Source organism: Crinia signifera, chromosome 6, assembly GCF_055691185.1.
Source record: "Crinia signifera chromosome 6, ASM5569118v1, whole genome shotgun sequence".
NCBI classification, from domain to species: domain Eukaryota; kingdom Metazoa; phylum Chordata; class Amphibia; order Anura; family Myobatrachidae; genus Crinia; species Crinia signifera.
This window is the reverse complement of record NC_139222.1, coordinates 22,517,220-22,539,512: the sequence shown is the minus strand read 5'-3', so window position 1 is coordinate 22,539,512 and position 22,293 is coordinate 22,517,220. Positions and strand designations below refer to the sequence as shown.

The following is a 22,293-nucleotide window of genomic DNA, read 5'->3' as shown; positions in this document are numbered from 1 at the left end:
TCGCTCATGTCACTGTAACCATGGGAACACATCACAGCAGCAATAGAACTGGAACATCAGCAAAAATGATAGATGCATTCAGCCAATCAGATGTGGCCGCCGGCATTATAGGTTTGTAACTTGCACCAAGGGTGGAGAGGGAACCTCGGTTAGCTTTACACTAATTGGGAGTCCATGTCAATATTTACACCAGACATATGAAAAACTCCTGGTCGACATTTTCACCGTTAAACGTTCCTATTCCGTCCTTAAGTGTAGACCTATTGACTGTCTATCTAATAATCCACACCTCATGTGCGAGTTTTCTGGTGTTTACGAACAATTGATTTATTGCTAAAACATTTCCCAAATTCAGAGCATGAAAATGGTTTCTCTCCTGTGTGACTTCTCTGATGTGTAACAAGAGTTGATTTATATACAAAACATTTCCCACATTCAGAGCATGAAAAAGGTTTCTCACCTGTGTGAGTTCTCTCATGTATAACAAGAGTTGATTTATGTCTAAAACATTTCCCACATTCAGAACACGAAAATGGTTTCTCACCTGTGTGAATTCGCTCATGTTTAAGAAGAGCTGATTTTTCTGTAAAACATTTCCCACATTCAGAGCATGAAAATGGTTTCTCACCTGTGTGATTTCTCTCATGTATAACAAGAGCTGATTTATATACAAAACATTTCTCACATTCAGAGCATGAAAAAGGTTTCTCACCTGTGTGAGTTCTCTCATGTTTAACAACAGCTGATTTATGTGTAAAACATTTCCCACATTCAGAACACGAAAATGGTTTCTCACCTGTGTGAGTTCTCTCATGTTTAACAAGAGCTGATTTATGTATAAAACATTTCTCACATTCAGAGCATGAAAATGGCTTATCATCTGCGTGACATCTCTCATGTCTAACAAGAGTTGATTTATCTGTAAAACATTTCCCACATTCAGAGCATGAAAAAGGTTTCTCACCTGTGTGATGTCTCTCATGTATAACAAGAGTTGATTTATATGTAAAACATTCCCCACATTCAGAACACGAAAATGGTTTCTCACCTGTGTGAGTTCTCTCATGTCTAACAAGAGCTGATTTATATACAAAACATTTCTCGCATTCAGAGCATGAAAATGGCTTATCATCTGTGTGACATCTCTCATGTGTAAGAAGATTTGATTTATCTGTAAAACATTCCCCACACTCAGAACATGAAAATGGTTTCTCAGCTTTGTGATGTCTCTGATGTAAAACAGACTCTGACTGATGTATAGAACTCTTACCATACTCAGAATGGGATGCTATTGTATCATCTTTATGGTCTATACTGGGAGTTGTAAGGTCTGAATGATCAGGAGAAGGTTCCTCATGACTAGAGGGACCAGATGAAATATCTGCACTGGGAAATGTTGGGTGTGTATTGGGGATAATGTTTTTTTCTTCTGGAGAATCTTGTCTGATGTTCTTATCTTCTATTATATAATCTGGAGCCACAATGAGATCTCCCTCCGAGGTATTCCTGCTTGTGCGCCCACCTACAGGAAACAGATGAATGACAACAGACAGAATTGTTGACCTTGAGAAACAAATGTTCATGGATGTTTTATCGCTAAAACTGAACATGTCTAATGCTGCGCACACACTGGCTGATATATCGATGGTCCAACATATAGGTGGAAAATTACTAAGGCTAAAACGACTAAAAAAATTCGTATTCATATAGTAAAATAAGAATATTTTCAGGATTTACGATCCTGAAAATACATAAATTCTTATTCATGGCACATTCGTATTTGTAAATGTATACGCCATCGCTAAATACGAATAGGAATCACCATTCAAAAGAATGGTGATTCCTAATTACTAAACGCCCGCTAATTGCCAGCCAAATACGCCAGGAAAATATACTTAATTTCTTCTTCCTACTTCATGGCAGCCATAACATTGGGTTTTAAGACCTCCTCCTCCTTCTAGACAGGCAGGTTTTTTCCCCTAGGATCCTCCCACACCACGTATATAACCACACTCCACCCTTATCCCCTCAGTCTTTTTTCCTGTCTCCTCTAAGTAGTAGCTGGTTAAGTTAGGTAAGCGGTTTTTTGGTTTTATGCTACTCACGGTGAGCTGCGCGCTGCTGTGACTGGGCAGCGGGTCTAGGGTGGCGGCGCCGATACCCTTTTTTCTGTCCGGGCTGGTTAGCATGGACATGCAGAGTGACTGGCGTCCTAAAGAAACAGGTATGGGGTGACTGGGGGGGGGGTGTCTGCGCTCCTGTACAAGCCGGGTTAGTGCGGCTACTTCCGGGAGCGGCATGGCGCTACGTTCCACAAATGCGCAGCGTGCATTCCAGTGAGGGCACTTCCGCCTACGCACTTCCGGTGCGGCGGATAGACGCCGGAACAGTATAATGGAGTGCTGAAGTTCACTTGTTCCTGCACTATGGAGGAGTCCTCTGCCATTAAGTCTGCTGTACTGCTGCCCAGCTATTATTATTTCAGCTATTATTCAGTTATACCCCTTTTAACCCAAAACCCGAGCTTTTTGGACCCAGGATCAAGCCGGGTGCGACCCAGCGTTTTGTCACTTACACCGGCGCCCCCCCCTCCCACCGCCGCTTGGAGATCTCCAAGCGCCGATCACCGCCGCCGGGACCTGGACCGCTGCGCTGGGGGCAAGCCCAGCACCAAGGTAAGCTGCTGGGCTACCCCCAGCCCTCATGCCCCTCCCCCCAGCCGTCGTCCGGGAGGTGAATGGATGCCGCACACAGGCATCCATTCACCTCCTCCGCTGCCACCTCTGTCCAGACAGCAGCGCAGGCTGTCTGTGCCCCCCCCCCCCCCGTCCCACCTGCGGATGCTGCGGTCCACAGGTTGCACGTCCTGCATTGATGTAAATACCCATTTACACCGCCCTCTACCCAGATCCTGGCCTTTACACGGAACACGGCGTGTCACATATACACCGCCTCTGACCCGCCGAAGACCCGGGTTTTTGAGGCGGTGTAAAAGGGGCATTAGTCATTATTTGTGTTTGTCTTATTGTAGTGTCCCTCCGGTCCCTAAGAAAAAGCCCTGCAAAAAGAAACCTTGTTCTAAAACTTGCCCTTCCTGTGATAAAGTTTTTGTTTCTATGGAAGAAGAGAATGTTTGCAAGGATTGTGCCAGGGATATTACACCTTGGGTTGATACGTCTGTGCAGATTTCAGATTTGATGGATTGGATGAAGAAATCTTTTCTCTGTAAAGAGTTTTTTAGTACTAACAAGAGATCTAGATCTCAGACAAGCCTGGATCATGAATTTGATACTTATTCTCCTGCGTATATGTCAGACAATGATGGTTCTCAGAGGCCGAATCTGGGGAACTTGTTGAAGAGAAATTGTATAAAAACATTGAATTATAAAGAGTCTTATAAAGATGAAGAAGTTTCCTTGTTTGAGGACAAATCAAAAAAAGGGTAGATGCTTTCCCGTACACAAGGTTGTCAAGGAGGTGTTACAAAAGGAATGGTTAAATGCTGATAAAAGGGTTGGCAGTTTCAAACGAGTTGATAAAATGTACCCGATACAAGATCAGGAATTCATTAAGTGGTGCACCATTCCCAAGATCGATGCGGCGGTAGCCGAGATAAAGACTAAAACAACCATCCCTGCAGAGGATGGGGCATTGCTGAAAGACACGATGGACAAAAAAATGGAAAGTGCATTTAAGAGACTGCATATTTCCAGTTCCGTTGCAATGAAATCCAGAGTGGCAGTGGCTTCTGTATCCAGAGCGCTTAGGTTGTGGTGTTCGTCACTTCGGGATGAGGTGCGTGATAAAGCTTCAAGAGATCTTATTAGCAAAAATGTGAGTTTCATTCAAGTAGCCATTGATTATATAGGTGAGGCTTCTTTAGATATGCTGGACTTTTCTGCAAAATCTATGACATCCGGTGTCACAACTAGAAGGGCGTTGTGGCTCAAAAATTGGGCAGCCGATACGCATTCTACAAATCGGTTGGTTTCTCTGCCATTTGAAGGGTCCTTACTATTTGGGGGGAAACTGGATGCCCTAATACAAAGGTTGTCTGGAAGAAAATCCATTAGGCTTCCACAGGACAAAAGAGGGAAGTTCCCTGAGTTTTCCTATAGGCAATACTTTCGTCAGGCTAGAAGTTACAGGCCAGGAAGACCGTTTAGTGATAGATATTCTACGGGATCAAGGTTATTTTTTCGACAAACCAGTAGAAGAAATGCCCGGTGACGGTGTTCCTTCCCAGGTAACTGTGCCTGTGGCGGGGAGACTAATGAAGTTTGCAGAAAATTGGTCTCGCACGATTCAGGACAAATGGGCACTAGAAGTAGTTACCCTGGGATTCCAGTTCAAGTTCGTGGTCAGACCAACCACGGACAGAATTTTGATTTCAAGAATTCCTGTTCTTCCAGAAGAGAAGACTGCTCTAGACCAGAGCGTAAGGGAGCTGGTCAATTCCAAAGCGGTGCAAAAAGTTCCAGATTCGGAAGAAGGTACCGGGTTTTACTCCCAAATTTTTGTTGTACCCGAAGCATCCGGAGGGTTCCGGACTATTTTAGATTTAAGAGATCTAAACAGGAAAATGTGGAAACAGATATTTCACTTGGAGACAATGAAGTCTATACTTCTGGGAGTAAGGAGAGGAGATTTCCTAATCTCAGTGGATCTCAAAGATGCGTATTTCCACATTCCCATAAGGAAGGTAGACAGAAAATATCTAAGGTTTTGCATGAAGAAAACGCATTACCAATTTACCTGTAGTCCATTCGGCCTTGCGTCATCCCCGAGGGTGTTTACCAAAATCCTGGTGACACTACTAGCCTACCTAAGGAGAAAAGGCATTACTGTTTGGGCTTATCTAGATGATTTACTCATAACAGGAAGGTCGTAAGAAGAGGCCTCAGCAGCAGCAGAAATCGTAATACAATACCTTCAAGTTCATGGTTGGATAATCAACTGGAACAAGAGTCATCTGGAACCAGCTCAAAAAATCCAGTTTCTGGGAATAATTCTGGATTCAAGAAAGTTCGTAATTGCTCTATCCAAAGAGAGATGCGAGAAAATTCAAAATTTGGTGTCAGTAGTACAGTGCCAAGACCGAATACAGCTAAGAACAGCAGTAAGCTTATTGGGAATGATGTAATCGGCCATAGATATAGTGCCGTCGACAAGATGGAAAATGCGTCCCTTTCAGATGGAAATTATAAAGTATTCCTTGAAACCGATGTCCTTTTGGGTGAAAGTGTCTCAACAGTCAAAAGAGTCCCTAGATTGGTGGGGCAGCAAGCAGTTACCACTAAGAACTAAGACTTCTTAGTTCTAAGACTTCCGACATCTACAAGCAAAATCATGTCAGGGAACCTGGACACCCTCGGAAAAGGGGATGACTTCCAATCAGAGGGAACTAAGGGCGATGTGGCTGGCAATGTGTCAGTTCCGTGAAGAGATTTTGAATTCCCATCTGAAGGTATTCTCAGACAACATAGCCACGGTTTCATATATAAACAAGCAAGGCGGGACAAGGAGTCATGCGCTCTTGAAAGAAATGGAAAGTATAATGAACTGGGCAGAAGAACATCTGAAGTCCCTTTCAGCCTTTTATGTTCCAAGTCGAGACAACACGGTGGCAGATTTCTTGAGCAGAAATCAGATTTTGCCAGCAGAGTGGGAGTTGGAAGAGTCCCTGTTTTATCTGGTAGTCAGGAAGTTTGGAACACCAGAAATAGACCTGATGGCATCATCCAGCAACAAGAAACTTCCACGGTTCTTCTCAAAAATACAGGATGCAGGGGTCAATAGGAATAGATGCGCGGACACAGAGGTGGAATTTCACTCTAGCCTATATATTCCCGCCATTTGCGCTAATCTCCACGGTTCTCAGGAGGATCAGGGAGGAAAAGGCCCAAGTTGTGATTATTCTGCCATTTTGGCCAAGAAGACTGGTTTCCCCTGGTGATGAGTATGGCAGTAGAAGATCCTCTGAGATTACCAGTGTGTCCAAACATGTTATGCCAAGGTCCACTCTGGTATCCGGAACCCCACAAACTACATTTGACGGCCTGGAGATTGAGAGGCGATTATTAGAAAACAAAGGATTGTCATCAGAAGTAGTTGAGGTGCTTCTCCAGGCACGAGATATACTATAGGATCTGGGAGGTCTTTGCCAGATGGGCTAAGGATAAATGTCATGCTCCTAATGCTGACATCCCTCATGTGATGGGTTTACTAAAGGCTTGGAGGTTGCCACTCTTAAAGTACACATTTCGGCTCTAAGCGTATTCTTGGATAGAAGATCGGCAGATCATGAACGCATAAAGAGATTTTGTCAGGCTATCAAGAGGATGAGGCCTCGGATAAGGACAGTGGTGCCCCAGTGGGACCTTAACTTGGTATTGAACGTCTTAATGTCACCACCTTTTGAACCACTGAACAGAATAAAAATGAAGTTTTTGACTTGGAAAATTTAATTTTTGGTCGCAATTACAACAGCAAAGAGAGTTAGTGAGCTCCAAGCACTATGGGCGCAAGAACCTTACCTGAAGATTTTTCCTGACAGACTAGTATTGAGAACTAATCCACAGTTTCTTCCGAAAGTGGTTTCATCATTTCATATCAATCAAGAAATAGTTCTGCCATCTTTTTATCCAGAACCAAGAAATTTAAAAGAAGAGAAATGACATACATTGGATGTCGTTAGGGCTGTCTCAAATTATCTAAAGAGAATTGAAGGTTTCAGGAAAAGCAAATCATTATTTGTTATTCCGATGGGAGCCAAGAAAGGATTGGCACCATCAAGACAGACCATTTCCAGATGGGTTAAGGAAGTTATCTCATTTGCATATAAGAAAATGGGACGTGAAGCTCCTAGAATGATTAAAGCACATTCAACAAGGGCAATGGCGGTGTCTTGGGCAAAAGAGGCGAATGTATACGTGAAAGACATCTGTTCAGCAGCAACATGGTCATCTATACATACGTTTGCGAAGCATTACGCTCTGGATGTGAATAGGAAACATTTCGGAGAGCGTATTCTTAACCATGTAATGGCTTAAGGTACGGTAGCCCACCCTTTATTCTGCTGTGGTATATCCCAATGTTATGGCTGCCATGAAGTAGGAAGAAGTAAATAGAAGATTATACTCAGGATAATTCCTTTTTTTCGGAATACATCATGGCAGCCTATGATTTCCCACCCTCTGTCTGTTCGAGGGAGGAGACACTCAAAGACTGAGGAGGCAAGGGTGGAGCGTGCTTATATACGTGGTGTGGGAGGATCCTAGGGGAGAAAAAAACCGCCTGTCTATAAGGAGGAGTTAAAACCCAATGTTATGGCTGCCATGAAGTATTCTGAAGAAAAGGAATTATCGTGAGTATAATCCGCTATTTTTCCTGGCGTATTTGGCTGAAGCCTGCATGGATCAGTCAGATCCGAGCAGGCTTCAGTGTGTAAAAAAGAAATAAATAATGATTTAAAAAAAAAGGCATGGGGTCCCCCCCCCACGGCCGTTACGAGAGAGAGAGAGAGAACACCCCTGGTACAGTAAAGTGTCGCTGCAAAGCAGCAGGTCACTTTCCGGCACTTGACTGACAGCGTTGCAGGAGCTGATCCCCAGAGGTTGGTGAGTATACCAGCGGTGGCGTGTGTGTGTGCGTGGGGGTAGGGTGCGATGAACGGGGGTGTTTTCATAGAGATGGGTAGAAGGTGCCAGTGCAGTACAGCCTCTGGGTATTTTTTGTGCTGCGGAGACCCATCGCAGGGACAGATCTTTATTGCAAGCTCTGACCCTGTATGAGATAAGCAATACATAAAGCAATAAAAGAGCAGCACTAAACCCAATATATATATATATATATATATATATATATATATATATATATATATATATATATATATACACACACACATATATTTTTTATTTCAAAGCTTTATTTGCGTTTTCACGTAAGACATAAAAAAAGATACAAAATCAGAAGAAGGGGGTATATAAACAATACTTACAACAAATTTGCTACATTACGCATCATTCTTATATCACAATTATTTTTACCTATGATTTACAGCTAATGTAGCACATACTTTACAAGACAATACGGCTACACTACAACATTCACACACACACACACACACACACACACACACAATACCTGTGCAGGTTTTTTCCTCATTTACGTTACCAATTTACAGGCCAAAATACGGCTACTTAGTCTAAGGAGATCTTTAGTTGCTGTATATCTATAAGCATTAAGAATTTATAGCCAAGGGCTTTATGTTGGGCTTACTGAGTGGCTGAATAGATATATAGTATACGGCATCCTACAGCTTAATTGATACCTTCCTTTTCTTTTCTTTCTTTTTCTACTTCTCTTCTTCCTGTTCCTCCCCTCCCCCATTCCTTTGTGTTTGTCCAATACTACACATTATTCCCATAAGTGACACTTCCACAATAGTGCACCTACTATTACCGATAAAAAAGTGAGAAAAAAAAAAAAAGCCATGAACAATTTTTTTTTAATTACATTTTCCCTTTCACAACCACTCAGCATCCATCTGTATTATTATAATTCTAGTGCTTGTTTAGTGCATAGTGAAGAGATTGGATCCAACGAATCCATATCATGTTGAATTTTGTGAAAGAAAATTTTTATTTATAATTCTAGTGCTTGTTTAGTGCATAATGAGGAGATTGAATCCAACGATTCCATATCATATTAAATTTTGTGAGGGAATTTTTATTTATAGCATAATTCCTTTCTTGTTCCACTATATAATTTACACGTGTGATCCATCCTTCTAACCCCGGTGCACTATTGGACATCCACTTACTTCCAATTAGTATCTTTGCTATTGCCACCATGTTAATAATAAACAATTTATCGTTTCCTTTGAACTTATCATCAATTATTCCTAGCAGGCAACATTTTTTGGAAAGAGCTGTCATTGGAATACCAGTATCTACTATTGTCAATTTCACTCTTTCCCAAAATTTGGCCACTTTTTCACATTCCCATATTAAGTGATCAAATGATCCTGGCGAGTGATTACACTTGGGACACCTATCGGAAGATCTAATTCCGATACTTTTAAGTTTGCTAGCTGAAATATAGGTACGATGTAATATATATAATTGGGTTTGCTGTATCCTGATCGAGTTTGTGGCCTTTACTATAACTTTTTTAGCCTTGCTCCATTCCACCACACTCAGCTCACCCACCTGGTCTTCCCATTGATGCTTTAACTTTCCCAAGCTATCCTTATTTTTACTTATCATCAATATTTTATATACCTTAGATACCATTTTTTTCCTATTGGGTGACTTTATTACCTTTTTAATAATTGACTCTTCAAACCGAGGCGGAGCATCCCCCAAAGCTGCCACAAAGGCTGATCTTAACTGCAAATACCTGAAAAAATAACACTTTGGCAGGCCATGCTCCTCCCTCAGTTGAAGAAATGATTTAATACCTTCATGATTATAAAATTGTGAAACGAGTGTCAGCTTGTATAAATGCCAGGTATCCTTTATCTGGAGTTCTACTACAATTTTTGGTGCTAATACATCTATTATTTTGCAATCTATATCCAAGTTTATTATTTCTAAGATCTTATTCGCTTCCTGCCATATCTTTAGTGCCTGCTTTACCAGAGGGGGATCTGCTGGATTTTTTGTACCTTGTATTAACCTCGACATTGGTTCAGTTCCAGGAGTAGATATATCTACTAACTGTTTCACTAAATGCCAACCTTCTTCCTCTTCCTGTGCCCAAGATCTTAATTGTCCCACTTGACTTGCTATGTAATACAGTCTCATATCCGGGAGACCCATACCACCATCTGTGTTGGGTCTCATCATATACTCCAGTTTTATTTTAGGACGGGAATGGTTCCATATGAAGGAGCCTATCATATTGTTCAACTTTCTAAATAGGGACTTTGGCAGGTAAACCGGCGATTGCTGCAATACATACAAGAATTTAGGAAGAATAGTCATTTTTACCAAATTGACTCTTCCCGCCACTAATAAAGGTAATCTTTCCCAGCTCTTTATTTTATTCTTTAGCCATTCTATCAGTGGATTGATGTTCAGACTAATAAATTCATTTGGGTCTGTGGATATAATTATGCCCAGGTATTTAAATGATGGCGCCCAGCTTAAGGGAAAAGTATTATTTACTATATAATTGCTTGGGTTTCCTACGGGAAAAATATTCGACTTATTCCAATTTACTTTAAAACCGGAGTACCTGCCAAAGTCCTCAATCCAATCTAGCACCATAGGGAGTGATTGCCGATAGTTCTTAAGGAATATAAGTAAGTCGTCTGCATATAATGAGACTCTTTCCAAGGGCCGACTATGATCTTTCCCTGGGAAGCCCAAGTCGCCCGGATATTGCCTCAGTAGACAGGCCAGCGGCTCTATTGCCAGGGCGAACAAGGCAGGGGATAACGGACACCCCTGCCGTGTCCCCCTGGCAAGCTCCACAGAAGTTGAGCACCATCCGTTAACCGATATGCGGGCTGATGGTTCAAAGTATAGTAATTTCAGCCATTTAATAAAATTAGGTCCGAATCCAAATGCGGCCAGGGCCTCCCATAAATAAGTCCATTCAATGGAATCGAAGGCCTTTATAGCATCTATTGAAATAACCGCAGCCTGTCTTTCCTTACGACCCAAAATTTGCAGGTGTGTATATAATCTCCGCAGATTTAGACTAGTATCCTTTCCTGGGATAAATCCCGATTGGTCACTATGTATTAACTTTGAAATATGCTTGTTTAAACGCGTGGACATTATTTTGGCCAGTACCTTAGCCTCAAATGAAATTAAAGATATCGGCCGGTACGAATTTAAGTCTAGCGGATCTTTATCCGGTTTTAAGATGACTATTATTTTGGCTTCCCTTAAGGATTTTGGGATAATCCCATTTTCAAACCCTTCCACTAGCATTATATGTAATAATGGCGCCAGTACCTCCTTATATCTTTTATATAGTTCGGCCGGCAAGCCATCTAACCCTGGCGCCTTCCCGGCTGGCAGCTGATTTATAGCATCTAATACTTCTTCTAATTTGAAAGGGGCTTCCAACCCCAATCTGCTGTCCTCATCTAATCTAGGCAATTTTATTTTGTCAATATATTGCTTAATTTGTTCAACAGTATGTTCTTGTTTACTGGAATATAATTGAGAGTAATAGATCTTAAATGCCTCTCCAATCTGATCAGCTGTATTCACTATTCTGCCTTCCTGGTTTTTCACGCTAGTTATTATATTGGGCGTATTTTCACTTTTACACAAGAAGGCCATATATTTGCCAGGCCTGTCTTCACTTTGATATTTAAGATTGGCCTTATGCTCCATGATCTTCCTATTTAACCTATTAGTCTCCTCTAGCCACACATTCTTGGCCTCTTGCCATTCACTAAAGGCTACCTCGGTTTTATTATTGCAGTACTCCATTTCTTTTACCATACATTTTTCCTCCATTACTCTAATATGTTCTCTACATTTCCTTTTTTCTTCCGCGATTTTTCTTTTTAATGTACCCCGGATAAATGCCTTAAAGGCATCCCAAACCATATGTATCCTTGTTGACCCATAATTACTATCCCAGAACTCATGCCACTGTTGCGCCAGTTCCCCGCTTTGATCTATTTTAGGGAGCCACAACGGGTTTAATCTCCAAAAGTTTATTCCTCTTTCACTCCTACCCACTAATTCCATGTATACAGGGGAGTGGTCAGATATACCTCGCACTTTGTAGTTAATCTCGCGCACCCGTGGCATCAGCTCCCTGGATATCAAAATTAAATCAATTCTTGAAAATGCCACATATGACGTTGAAAAACAAGAATATTGCATCAAAGAGGGATTTACCACTCGCCAGGGATCAATCCAACCAATAGTTTCAAAGAATTCAGCAAAGTGCCGATTACCTTTTTTAATACTAGCCGTAGATTTACTCCATCTGTCCAACTTTTCGTCTAGAACATTATTGAAGTCTCCTAAACAAATTACTGGAATTTGCGGGGACTGGGCAGCGAAGTCCATTGCTTTTATCAATGTATCGTACCTAAAAGGAGGGGGTATGTAGATGGCTAGTATCTGTAATTGCTGTGTATTAAACACACCTTCCAAAAATACATAACACCCCTGTGGATCTATAGCGACTCTGCTGCAAGAGAAGGATATATTTTTCCGTATTAATATTGTAACACCGCGGGCCGCTGAAGTAAAGGGGGCGTGGTATATATTACCTACCCACTGTCTTTTGAGGGACAGATGCTTTTTCCCCTCCAGGTGGGTTTCCAATAAACACATAATGTCTGCTCCATAGGTTCTAAGTTGATTTAGCACTAATGACCTTTTTACTTTATTATTGGCACCACGGATATTCCAAGTAATTATTTTAATGTCATTTTGTACCATAACAGTAATATTGATTTTTTAGTCCAGGAAGCCACCCTTCCTCGCAGCAGAGTCCCCTAGCATTTCTCATTCTACATTTTAGATTCTTATAAGCCTGCACATACACAAAAACCACTAACTCACACAAAAAACACAACATTTGATACAATACATTACAATCATATATCCCCCCCCCCCTTTCTCCCGCCCTCCCTCCCACTCCCTCCCTGTATACCTATTCCCCCCCCAGGTATACCTACAATTCCCATTCCCCAATAGCTTACACCCTCTTTTACGGGGGCTTTTCTCTATCCGGCCACCATCGTACGGTGAGCCCCCTGGATACTTATCAATTACATTTCTTTTTTTTTTTTTTTTTCCCCTTTCTTTTCTTTTACTCTCTACCAGCTAATTGAAGTGAACCCGGCACCCATTTGTCCACCCATCTAGCTGCCTCTTTTGGGTTGACAAAGAAAATTGTTTCAGCTCCAGCAATTACTCGCAACTTAGCAGGGTATAGCATAGAGTACACCAAACCCTTTTCTCTTAAGCGGCGTTTGACTTCTACAAATTTTGATCTCTCTCTCTGTACCTCCACCGCGTAATCGGGGAACATAGTTATTTTGACCCCATTATGCTCAATTAAATCTTTAGCCCTGGCCGTACGTATCACAGTGTCTCTGTCCTGGAAATGCAGAAATTTTAATATCAAAGTTCTTGGTGGAGCTCCAGGGGGAAGGGGTCTTAGTGGTACGCGGTGTGCTCTTTCTATTGAGAAGAACTTTGTGAAGGAGTTGGTGCCCAATTTATCCTTTAACCACTGCTCCATGAATCTCGCTGGCTCAGAACCCTCTTCCCTCTCAGGGAGTCCCACAACTCTAACATTGTTTCTCCGTCCTCTCCCTTCAAGATCTGTTATTTTCCTTTTTAGGTCCTCCATGCTCTGGGATAAGTCCTCAATTTTTGCAACACATGTGTTGTTACTATCTTCCAGCTTTGATACTCTGGATTCGGCCTCTTTTATTTGGGTTTTAAGTGCTCTCACCTCTTGCCGCATATTTGCTATCTCTGTTTGCAGATCTGATACCTTCTCGCCTAGCCTGGCTTCGCACCCCTTTATTGCCTCCATCAGTTGCTGCATTGTTATCTCATTAGTCTCCTGTGCGTCACCCCCTTTCACTGGTGAGGCTGTTGGGGTTGTTACGGGGGTTTGTGTCTTAGTATTTGATTGTACTCTTGCAAATTTCTCTAGCCGCGCAGCGGCATTTGCGTTGCCCGTTTTACCCATCCTTGAACAGTAGGGGGAGGAAAGGACTTCAGTTATCGCTTTTTGCTAGGGGTTATTATAGCGAGAGGATAAAGTCAAATTCTGCTTTTGCAAAGGCAGTCGCTTTACTGTGTGCCCCTCTAGTTAAGGATAAGGGTTAGTGCTGCTACAATGTCACTAATAACACCTCTGGAGGTAGCTCTATGTGAAGTCACTCTACGGGTATTCAGGGTTTCCCATCCACAGCCTGTGCAGATTATGAACACCAAGGGGGATGCAGGGAACCCTATCCCCACTCCCTCCTTTGCTCTGCTCTGCCGGCTGGGGGTATTTCCCGCCCGTGGACTAGTGATTTATGCCGTTAAGAGCTTAAATAGTACTTATCTCCAGTCTGCTTGTTGACATTGGGTCCCTCTGTCCGTTTTCCAATCAGAAGCGCAGCAGCAGTAGCAACTCCGTCCGTCACCACATTGCGTGGCGTTGTTCCGTTCTTTGTATCCCGCTGAACCTCTCTCTCACCGAGGCCAGTCGGGACCACTCCACCGGGATCGCTCTGGCAAGTCACCCCACCTCTGGCTCCTGTTACACCCCTCGCCAACCGTCTTTTTTCACTGGGAGTGTAGGTAGAGGCTGTGAGGGTTCCCCCCCAAAAGGCTTCCGACGCTCAAACACTTCTCTGCTGTCCTCACTTTGCTGGATCGTCACCTGCTGTCCGTCACACACGCGGTCCTCAGCTGTGGCCACTTGGAAGCACCGCTTGGTGCTAGGGGCGATAACCGCCGCTCGCTTCTCTCACCAGCCTCGGCAGTGTCGTCACGCGAGCACCTCGTAGCGCCAATAGACTGTGTTGCCAGCCGCGCGCCGCTCTCACTGGCGCCGGCCGCTCACCTCCCACGTGATGTGACGTCGGATCTCGTTCCGGGGTAACCCTGATGCTGCTTCCCTCTTTACCGCATCAGAGGTCAAGATCACGGCCTTTGTTCCCTCGGGACACACTCCGCGGCTATACCCAAATCTGCTGCCGGGATCAACACCCCACTTGAGGTAATATTCACTGTTCCATTCGGTAGAGAGGATGCATGGAGGATTTTTCCAGGGAGCTCTCCCCGCTCAACCTCTCACTCCCGCGCTGCCGTGGCCACGCCTACACACACATATATACATACACAATTGGACGGTCTGTACATAATTTATATTTTTATCAACATATTAAAAAGTCCAACAAGTGAGAACATGGACAGGACAATAACCCATTAGAGAGGATGCACAGTGAGTGTGTTGCTGCTGTTTGCGCCTCCATCTGACCCCCAAATTGGGGAATAGTACATCCATTTGCGCTGATAATATATACACTCGTGTAATGTATTCAGTGATCGCATTGTGAGTTTCCCAAGGTTCCACATTGCCCAGCTAGTACTATGGGACAGGAACCCACATAAGCCTGTGACACTGTGCAGCCAGTCACTTCTCTCACACACTATACACGTGGCAGCACAGTATCTGTGGGGTACACTAGCAGCATGTCCTAGTCACTGGTTTCCACTACTCCAGCGGGAGTATAATAGGGGCTGATGGCTCCAAATTTATGAGATACACCAGAGAGTGTGGGGAGGAGACTGGTCAGATCTCTGGGCTGGTAACACAGTGACATGATGCGAGGGGGAGAGCAGGAGTATAATAGGGGCTGATGGCTGCTGATGTATGAGATACACCAGAGAGTGTGGGGAGGAGACTGGTCAGATCTCTGGGCTGGTAACACACAGTGACATGATGTGAGGGGAGAGCAGGAGTATAATAGGGGCTGATGGCTCCTGATGTATGAGATACACCAGAGAGTGTGGGGAGGAGACTGGTCAGATCTCTGGGCTGGTAACACACAGTGACACGATGTGAGGGGAGAGCAGGAGTATAATAGGGGCTGATGGCTCCTGATGTATGAGATGTACCAGAGAGTGTGGGGGGGAGACTGGTCAGATCTCTGGGCTGGTAACACACAGTGACATGATGTGAGGGGGAGAGCAGGAGTACAATAGGGGCTGATGGCTCCTGATGTATGAGATACACCAGAGAGTGTGGGGAGGAGACTGGTCAGATCTCTGGGCTGGTAACACACAGTGACATGATGTGAGGGGGAGAGCAGGAGTATAATAGGGGCTGATGGCTCCTGATGTATGAGATACACCAGAGAGTGTGGGGAGGAGACTGGTCAGATCTCTGGGCTGGTAACACACAGTGACATGATGTGAGGGGAGAGCAGGAGTATAATAGGGGCTGATGGCTACTGATGTATGAGATACACCAGAGAGTGTGGGGAGGAGACTGGTCAGATCTCTGGGCTGGTAACACACAGTGACATGATGTCTTCTCTTACCCAGAGATGTGAGGGGTCGGTGAATCTCCATCATCACGTCCTTGTACAGATCCTTGTGTTCCTCTATATACTCCCACTCCTCCATGGAGAGATATACAGCGACATCCTGACACCTTATAGGAACCTGATACACACAGTAATACAGTCATCACCCAAACATATCTCCCAGGGTCACTGTATAAGGTCCCATTCCCAGCAGTCACCTCTCTGGTCACATCCCCCAGTGTTACTGTATAATGCCCCATTCCCAGCAGTCACCTCTCTGGTCTCATCCCCCGGTGTTACTGTATAATTCCCCATTCCCAGCAGTCACCTCTCTGGTCACATCCCCCGGTGTTACTGTATAATGTCTCATTCCCAGCAGTCACCTCTCAGGTCACATCCCCATGTGTTACTGTATAATGCCCCATTCCCAGCAGTCACCTCTCTGGTCAGCAGCTGGATGATCTTGTTGGTGAGTTCCAGGATCTTCTGCTCATTGTCTTGCCCATGTATCAGTGAGTGAGGTGGAGGCACTGTGATGGGCCTCTGGGTCTTTTTCTGTCCTCTGGACACACAAGGACGACTACTGGGTGTCTCATATTCACCGGATGTCTTCTTCACTACTGTGTAACCCTGTGTATTAGAAAAATACTATCACTACATACACTCCCAGTCATGGCCCTCTATTATTACTGTAAGTGATGTCACTGTGACACTCCCAGATCCACCAGTCAGGTCACTGTAGTATTACATATATATCAGTAATATGCAGGATTAACAGGGGAGCGACATGTGGTCACCCACACAGCGTCTGTCTGACTCACAAATTGTAGAAAGCAGGTGTGCAGCATCCCCAATCTGCCAATAGTGTGGGCCCTGTGGGAAACATGAGTGCACTGCGTGGTATAATGATTACACTGGGCACTGTGACATTACGTACATAAAGGGGGCAGTATGTGACAAAATCTAATTTGTTAGTAGTGTCCTCCCACAAACCTTAATCCAGCTCTTTCCTTTTATTACTATAGATATAAGTGACGTCACAGTGACGCTCCCAGTTCCCCTCACCTCCCCAGTCACGTCCCTGTATTATTACTATAGATGTAAGTGATGTCACAGTGACGCTCCCGGATCCCCTCACCTCCCCAGTCACGTCCCTGTATTATTACTATAGATATAAGTGATGTCACAGTGACGCTCCCAGATCCCCTCACCTCCCCAGTCACGTCCCTGTACTATTACTATAGATATAAGTGATGTCACAGTGACACTCCCAGATCCCCTCACCTCCCCAGTCACGTCCCTGTATTATTACTATAGATATATGTGATGTCACAGTGATACTCCCAGATCCCCTCATCTCCCCAGTCACCTCCCTGTATTATTACTATAGATATAAGTGATGTCACAGTGACACTCCCAGATCCCCTCACCTCCCCAGTCATGTCCCTGTATTATTACTATAGATATAAGTGATGTCACAGTGACGCTCCCAGATCTCCTCACCTCCCCAGTCATGTCCCTGTATTATTACTATAGATATAAGTGACGTCACAGTGACGCTCCCAGATCCCCTCACCTTCCTGTATTATTACTATAGGTATAAGTGATGTCACAGTGACATTCCCAGATCTCCTCACCTCCCCAGTCATGTCCCTGTATTATTACTATAGATATAAGTGATGTCACAGTGACGCTAACAAATCCCCTCACCTCCCCAGTCACGTCCCTGTATTATTACTATAGATATAAGTGATGTCACAGTGACGCTCCCAGATCCCCTCACCTCCCCCGTCATGTCCCTGTATTATTACTATAGATATAAATGACGTAACAGTGACGCTCCCAGATCCCCTCACCTCCCCAGTCACGTCCCTGTATTATTACTATAGATATAAGTGATGTCACAGTGACGCTCCCAGATCCCCTCACCTCCCCAGTCATGTCCCTGTATTATTACTATAGATATAAGGCCCTTATTCTGAATCGGACGGTACGGCCCGCGTGCGGCCGTACCGCCGATGTTTTTAGTCTGCACATGCGCAGAGGTCAATCTGCGCATGTGCAGCCCCATTCGCCGCAGACGTATTTCGTCCGCCGCAAAGGGGGCGTATAGGGGCGTGAGGGGCTTCATACCCTCATTTCCCTATGTATACGCCCCGCGTTTCATGGGCGTTCCCATGCAAACGCGGGGCGTATGCATGCTAATGAGGGTATGACGCCACTGATGGGGACGGAAAGCTGACGTCGCCGGATGTCAGCTCTCAGCCCCCATACAAGCTATCACACGGACGATTGTCCGTGTGGTCTCAGCTTGCGGGAGCTGCTGTGGCGTGCGGCCCTGCCTTCGATGGTCGACGACCATCGAATGCAGGGGGCAGCTCCCACCATGGTGGAGGCGTACGCCCCACCATTTTTATGCGGATCGCCAGCCGTCCGTGTACGGACGGCCGTGGCGATCCGTCTCGTGGGCGGGGATTGGTTTGTGCGGCCGGAGCACCGTGTGCGGCTCTGGCCGCACCAACCAGAATAAGGGCCTAAGTGATGTCACTGTGATGCTCCCAGATCCCCTCACCTCCCCAGTCACGTCCCTGTATTATTACTATAGATATAAGTGATGTCACAGTGACGCTCTCAGATCCCCTCACCTCCCCAGTCACGTCCCTGTATTATTACTATAGATATAAGTGATGTCACAGTGACGCTCCCAGATCCCCTCACCTCCCCAGTCACATCCCTGTATTATTACTATAGATATAAGTTATGTCACACTGACACTCCCAGATCCTCACCTCCCCAGTCACGTCCCTGTATTATTACTATAGATATAAGTGACATCACAGTGACGCTCCCAGATCCCCTCACCTCCCTGTATTATTACTATAGGTATAAGTGATGTCACAGTGACGCTCCCAGATCCCCTCACCTCCCCAGTCACGTCCCTGTATTATTACTATAGATATAAGTGATGTCACAGTGACACTCCCAGATCCCCTCACCTCCCCAGTCACGTCCCTGTATTATTACTATAGATATAAGTGATGTCACAGTGACACTCCCAGATCCCCTCACCTCCCCAGTCACGTCCCTGTATTATTACTATAGATATAAGTGATGTCACAGTGACACGCCCAGATCCCCTCACCTCCCCAGTCACGTCCCTGTATTATTACTATAGATATAAGTGATGTCACAGTGACGCTCCCAGATCCCCTCACCTCCCCAGTCACGTCCCTGTATTATTACTATAGATATAAGTGATGTCACAGTGACGCTCCCAGATCCCCTCACCTCCCCAGTCATTTCCCTGTATTATTACTATAGATATAAGTGATGTCACAGTGACACTCCCAGATCCCCTCACCTCCCCAGTCATGTCCCTGTATTATTACTATAGATATAAGTGACGTCACTGTGACGCTCCCAGATCCCCTCACCTCCCCAGTCACATCCCTGTATTATTACTATAGATATAAGTGACGTCACTGTGACGCTCCCAGATCCACTCACCTCCCCAGTCAGCAGGTAGATGATCTCCAGGGTGAGATTTAGTATCCTCTCAGTCATGTGACTCTGGTCCTTGTCCATCCTCGGGGAATCAGTGACGTGTGTCATCTCCACATGGTTTCCTCACCGCTCTGTTGTCCTGGAGCAAATATAAAAATTACAATAAACACTAGACAGTACTCATGCAACATATCGTTCCTCACATCGGCCAGTGTTTGTGCCCAATATCATTCCTCACGTCTGTCAGTGTGTGTGCCCAATATCGTTCCTCACGTCGGTCAGTGTGTGCCCAATATCGTTCCTCACGTCGGTAAGTGTGTGTGCCCAATATCGTTCCTTACAGCAGTCAGTGTGTGTGCCCAATATCGTTCCTCACATCGGTCAGCGTGTGCCCAATATCGTTCCTCACGTCGGTCAGTGTTTGTGCCCAATATCGTTCCTCACATCTGTCAGTGTGTGTGCCCAATATCGTTCCTCAAGTCTGTCAGTGTGTGTGCCCATTATCGTTCCTCACGTCGGTCAGCGTGCCCATTATCGTTCCTCACGTCGGTCAGTGTTTGTGCCCAATATCGTTCCTCACGTCTGTCAGTGTGTGTGCGCCCAATATTGTTCCTCACGTCTTTCAGTGTGTGTGCGCCCAATATCGTTCCTCACGTCTGTCAGTGTGTGTGCGCCCAATATTGTTCCTCACGTCTTTCAGTGTGTGTGCGCCCAATATCGTTCCTCACGTCTGTCAGTGTGTGTGCCCATTATCGTTCCTCACGTCGGTCAGCGTGCCCAATATCGTTCCTCACATCTGTCAGTGTGTGTGCCCATTATCGTTCCTCACGTCGGTCAGTGTTTGTGCCCAATATCATTCCTCACGTCTGTCAGTGTGTGTGCGCGCCCAATATTGTTCCTCACGTCTGTCATTGTGTGTGCGCCCAATATCGTTCCTCACGTCTGTCAGTGTGTGTGCCCAATATCGTTCCTCACGTCGGTCAGTGTGTGCCCAATATCGTTCCTCACATCGGTCAGTGTGTGTGCCCAATATCGTTCCTCACAGCGGTCAGTGTGTGCCCAATATCGTTCCTCACATTGCTCAGCGTGTGCCCAATATCGTTCCTCACAGTGGTCAGTGTTTATGCCCAATGTCGTTCCTCACATCAATTTGGGGTATATAAAAATCTTGCAAAAACAACCAATTACTGCCACCTGCAAGCCTAACAACACCTGTCCCACTCATAAAGCACCCCAATAACCCTGTCCCACACCTTTCACCCCGTTTTGTATTTTTTTGCTTCACCCAAAATAAACATCTCATTACCGGCTAATTAAAAACTGCAAAGTGCCTAATTCAGTGGTTCCCAGACTGTGTACTGGGGTTCTCTGCAGTGGGGGCCCTGGACCAAGTCTAATTATTTTTGGTCAGTGTAATAAGCAAAGTGCTAGTGGCTTCCAATCATATTATATGAGGACAAACAGAAACGAATCCCGTCCCTCACCACATAACTGGTCACATAAACACAATTTACTTTACTCCATATGTTTTCATAAATTGCTCAATAAGAAATGTTTGGCCTAGGGGTGGGCACGGAAACAATTCTGATACTCTAGGGAGCGGTTATTCTACAAACATGGAAACCACAGTCTAACTAGTGATTAAGGGGGGTGTCCACGGGAGTTCTGGACCAATTCCCAACAATTAAACCCCAAAACAGGGATTCTTCCCAACCTTTCACCTGCTCCGTATAGGTGAAGAGGACTTTGTGATAACCCCTATGGAGAATTATCACATGTGTATAACAGGATAGCCGCCATAAAGTGGGTCATGGAAAATACACATTTACACTATTTTTACCAGGAAAATGGGTTATCGTATCTAATAGCATATCCCCCATAATATTAATAAACTACAGCCTGCTTCCCCTGTATAGTAGTAAGTGGACAACAGACGCCACTCCCCCTGTATAGTAGTAACTGGACAAGAGGCTGCTTCCGCTCTATAATAATATGAAAAGGACACCACAAGCTGCTCTTTGTATTATAATCATCATCATCATTAATAGGCCACTTCCTTGTATAACAGGACACTACAGGCCGCTCCCCCTGTATAACAGGACACCGCAGGCCCCTCCCCCTGTATAACCAGACACAACCACAGCCCCTCCCCCTATATAACAGGACTCCACAGGCCCCTCCCCCTATATAACAGGACTCCACAGGCCCCTCCCCCTGTATAACAGGACTCCACAGGCCCCTCCCCCCTGTATTACAGGAACCCACAGGCCCCTCCCCCCTGTACAACAGGAACCCACAGGCCCCTCCCCCTTTATAACAGGACAACGCAGGCCCCTCCCCCTAAATAACAGGACACCACGGGCCCCTCCCCCTTATAACAGGACGCCACAGGCCGATCCCCCCGTATAACAGGATGCCACAGGCCGCTCCCCCCGTATAACAGGACGCCACCGGCAGCTCTCCCCCTCCCCCCCCCCCCCCCCGTTTAACAGGACGCCACAAGCCGCTCCCCCCGTATAACAGGACACCACGGGCTGCTCTCCCCGTATAACAGGACACTGCGGGCTGCTCCCCCTGTATAACAGGACACCGCAGGCTGCTCCCCCTGTATAACAGGACACCGCAGGCTGCTCCACCTGTATAATAACACCAGGGCAGCACAATACCATCACCTGCTGCCAGATACAGCAATGTCTTCTCTCGGTCCCCCGTAACTTAATCACCGTGGCTGCTGGAAGTGAGAGGCCTCAGGTAAGATCAGC

At 45.2% G+C, this 22,293-nt stretch overlaps 2 protein-coding genes across 2 annotated transcripts in view; one reads left to right on the top strand and one right to left on the bottom strand.

The window, feature by feature from the left end:
* The window catches only part of LOC146009548 (uncharacterized), a 613,273-nt gene that overhangs the window by 42,792 nt on the left and 548,188 nt on the right, over window positions 1-22,293 (bottom strand). The window contains 4 exon segments of the mRNA XM_083149994.1: window positions 299-1,522; window positions 16,043-16,166; window positions 16,466-16,657; window positions 19,535-19,653. Coding sequence (XP_083006120.1) covers window positions 299-1,522; window positions 16,043-16,166; window positions 16,466-16,657; window positions 19,535-19,653 — 1,659 coding nt within the window.
* The window catches only part of LOC146007461 (uncharacterized), a 450,549-nt gene that overhangs the window by 27,163 nt on the left and 401,093 nt on the right, over window positions 1-22,293 (top strand). The window lies entirely within an intron of this gene.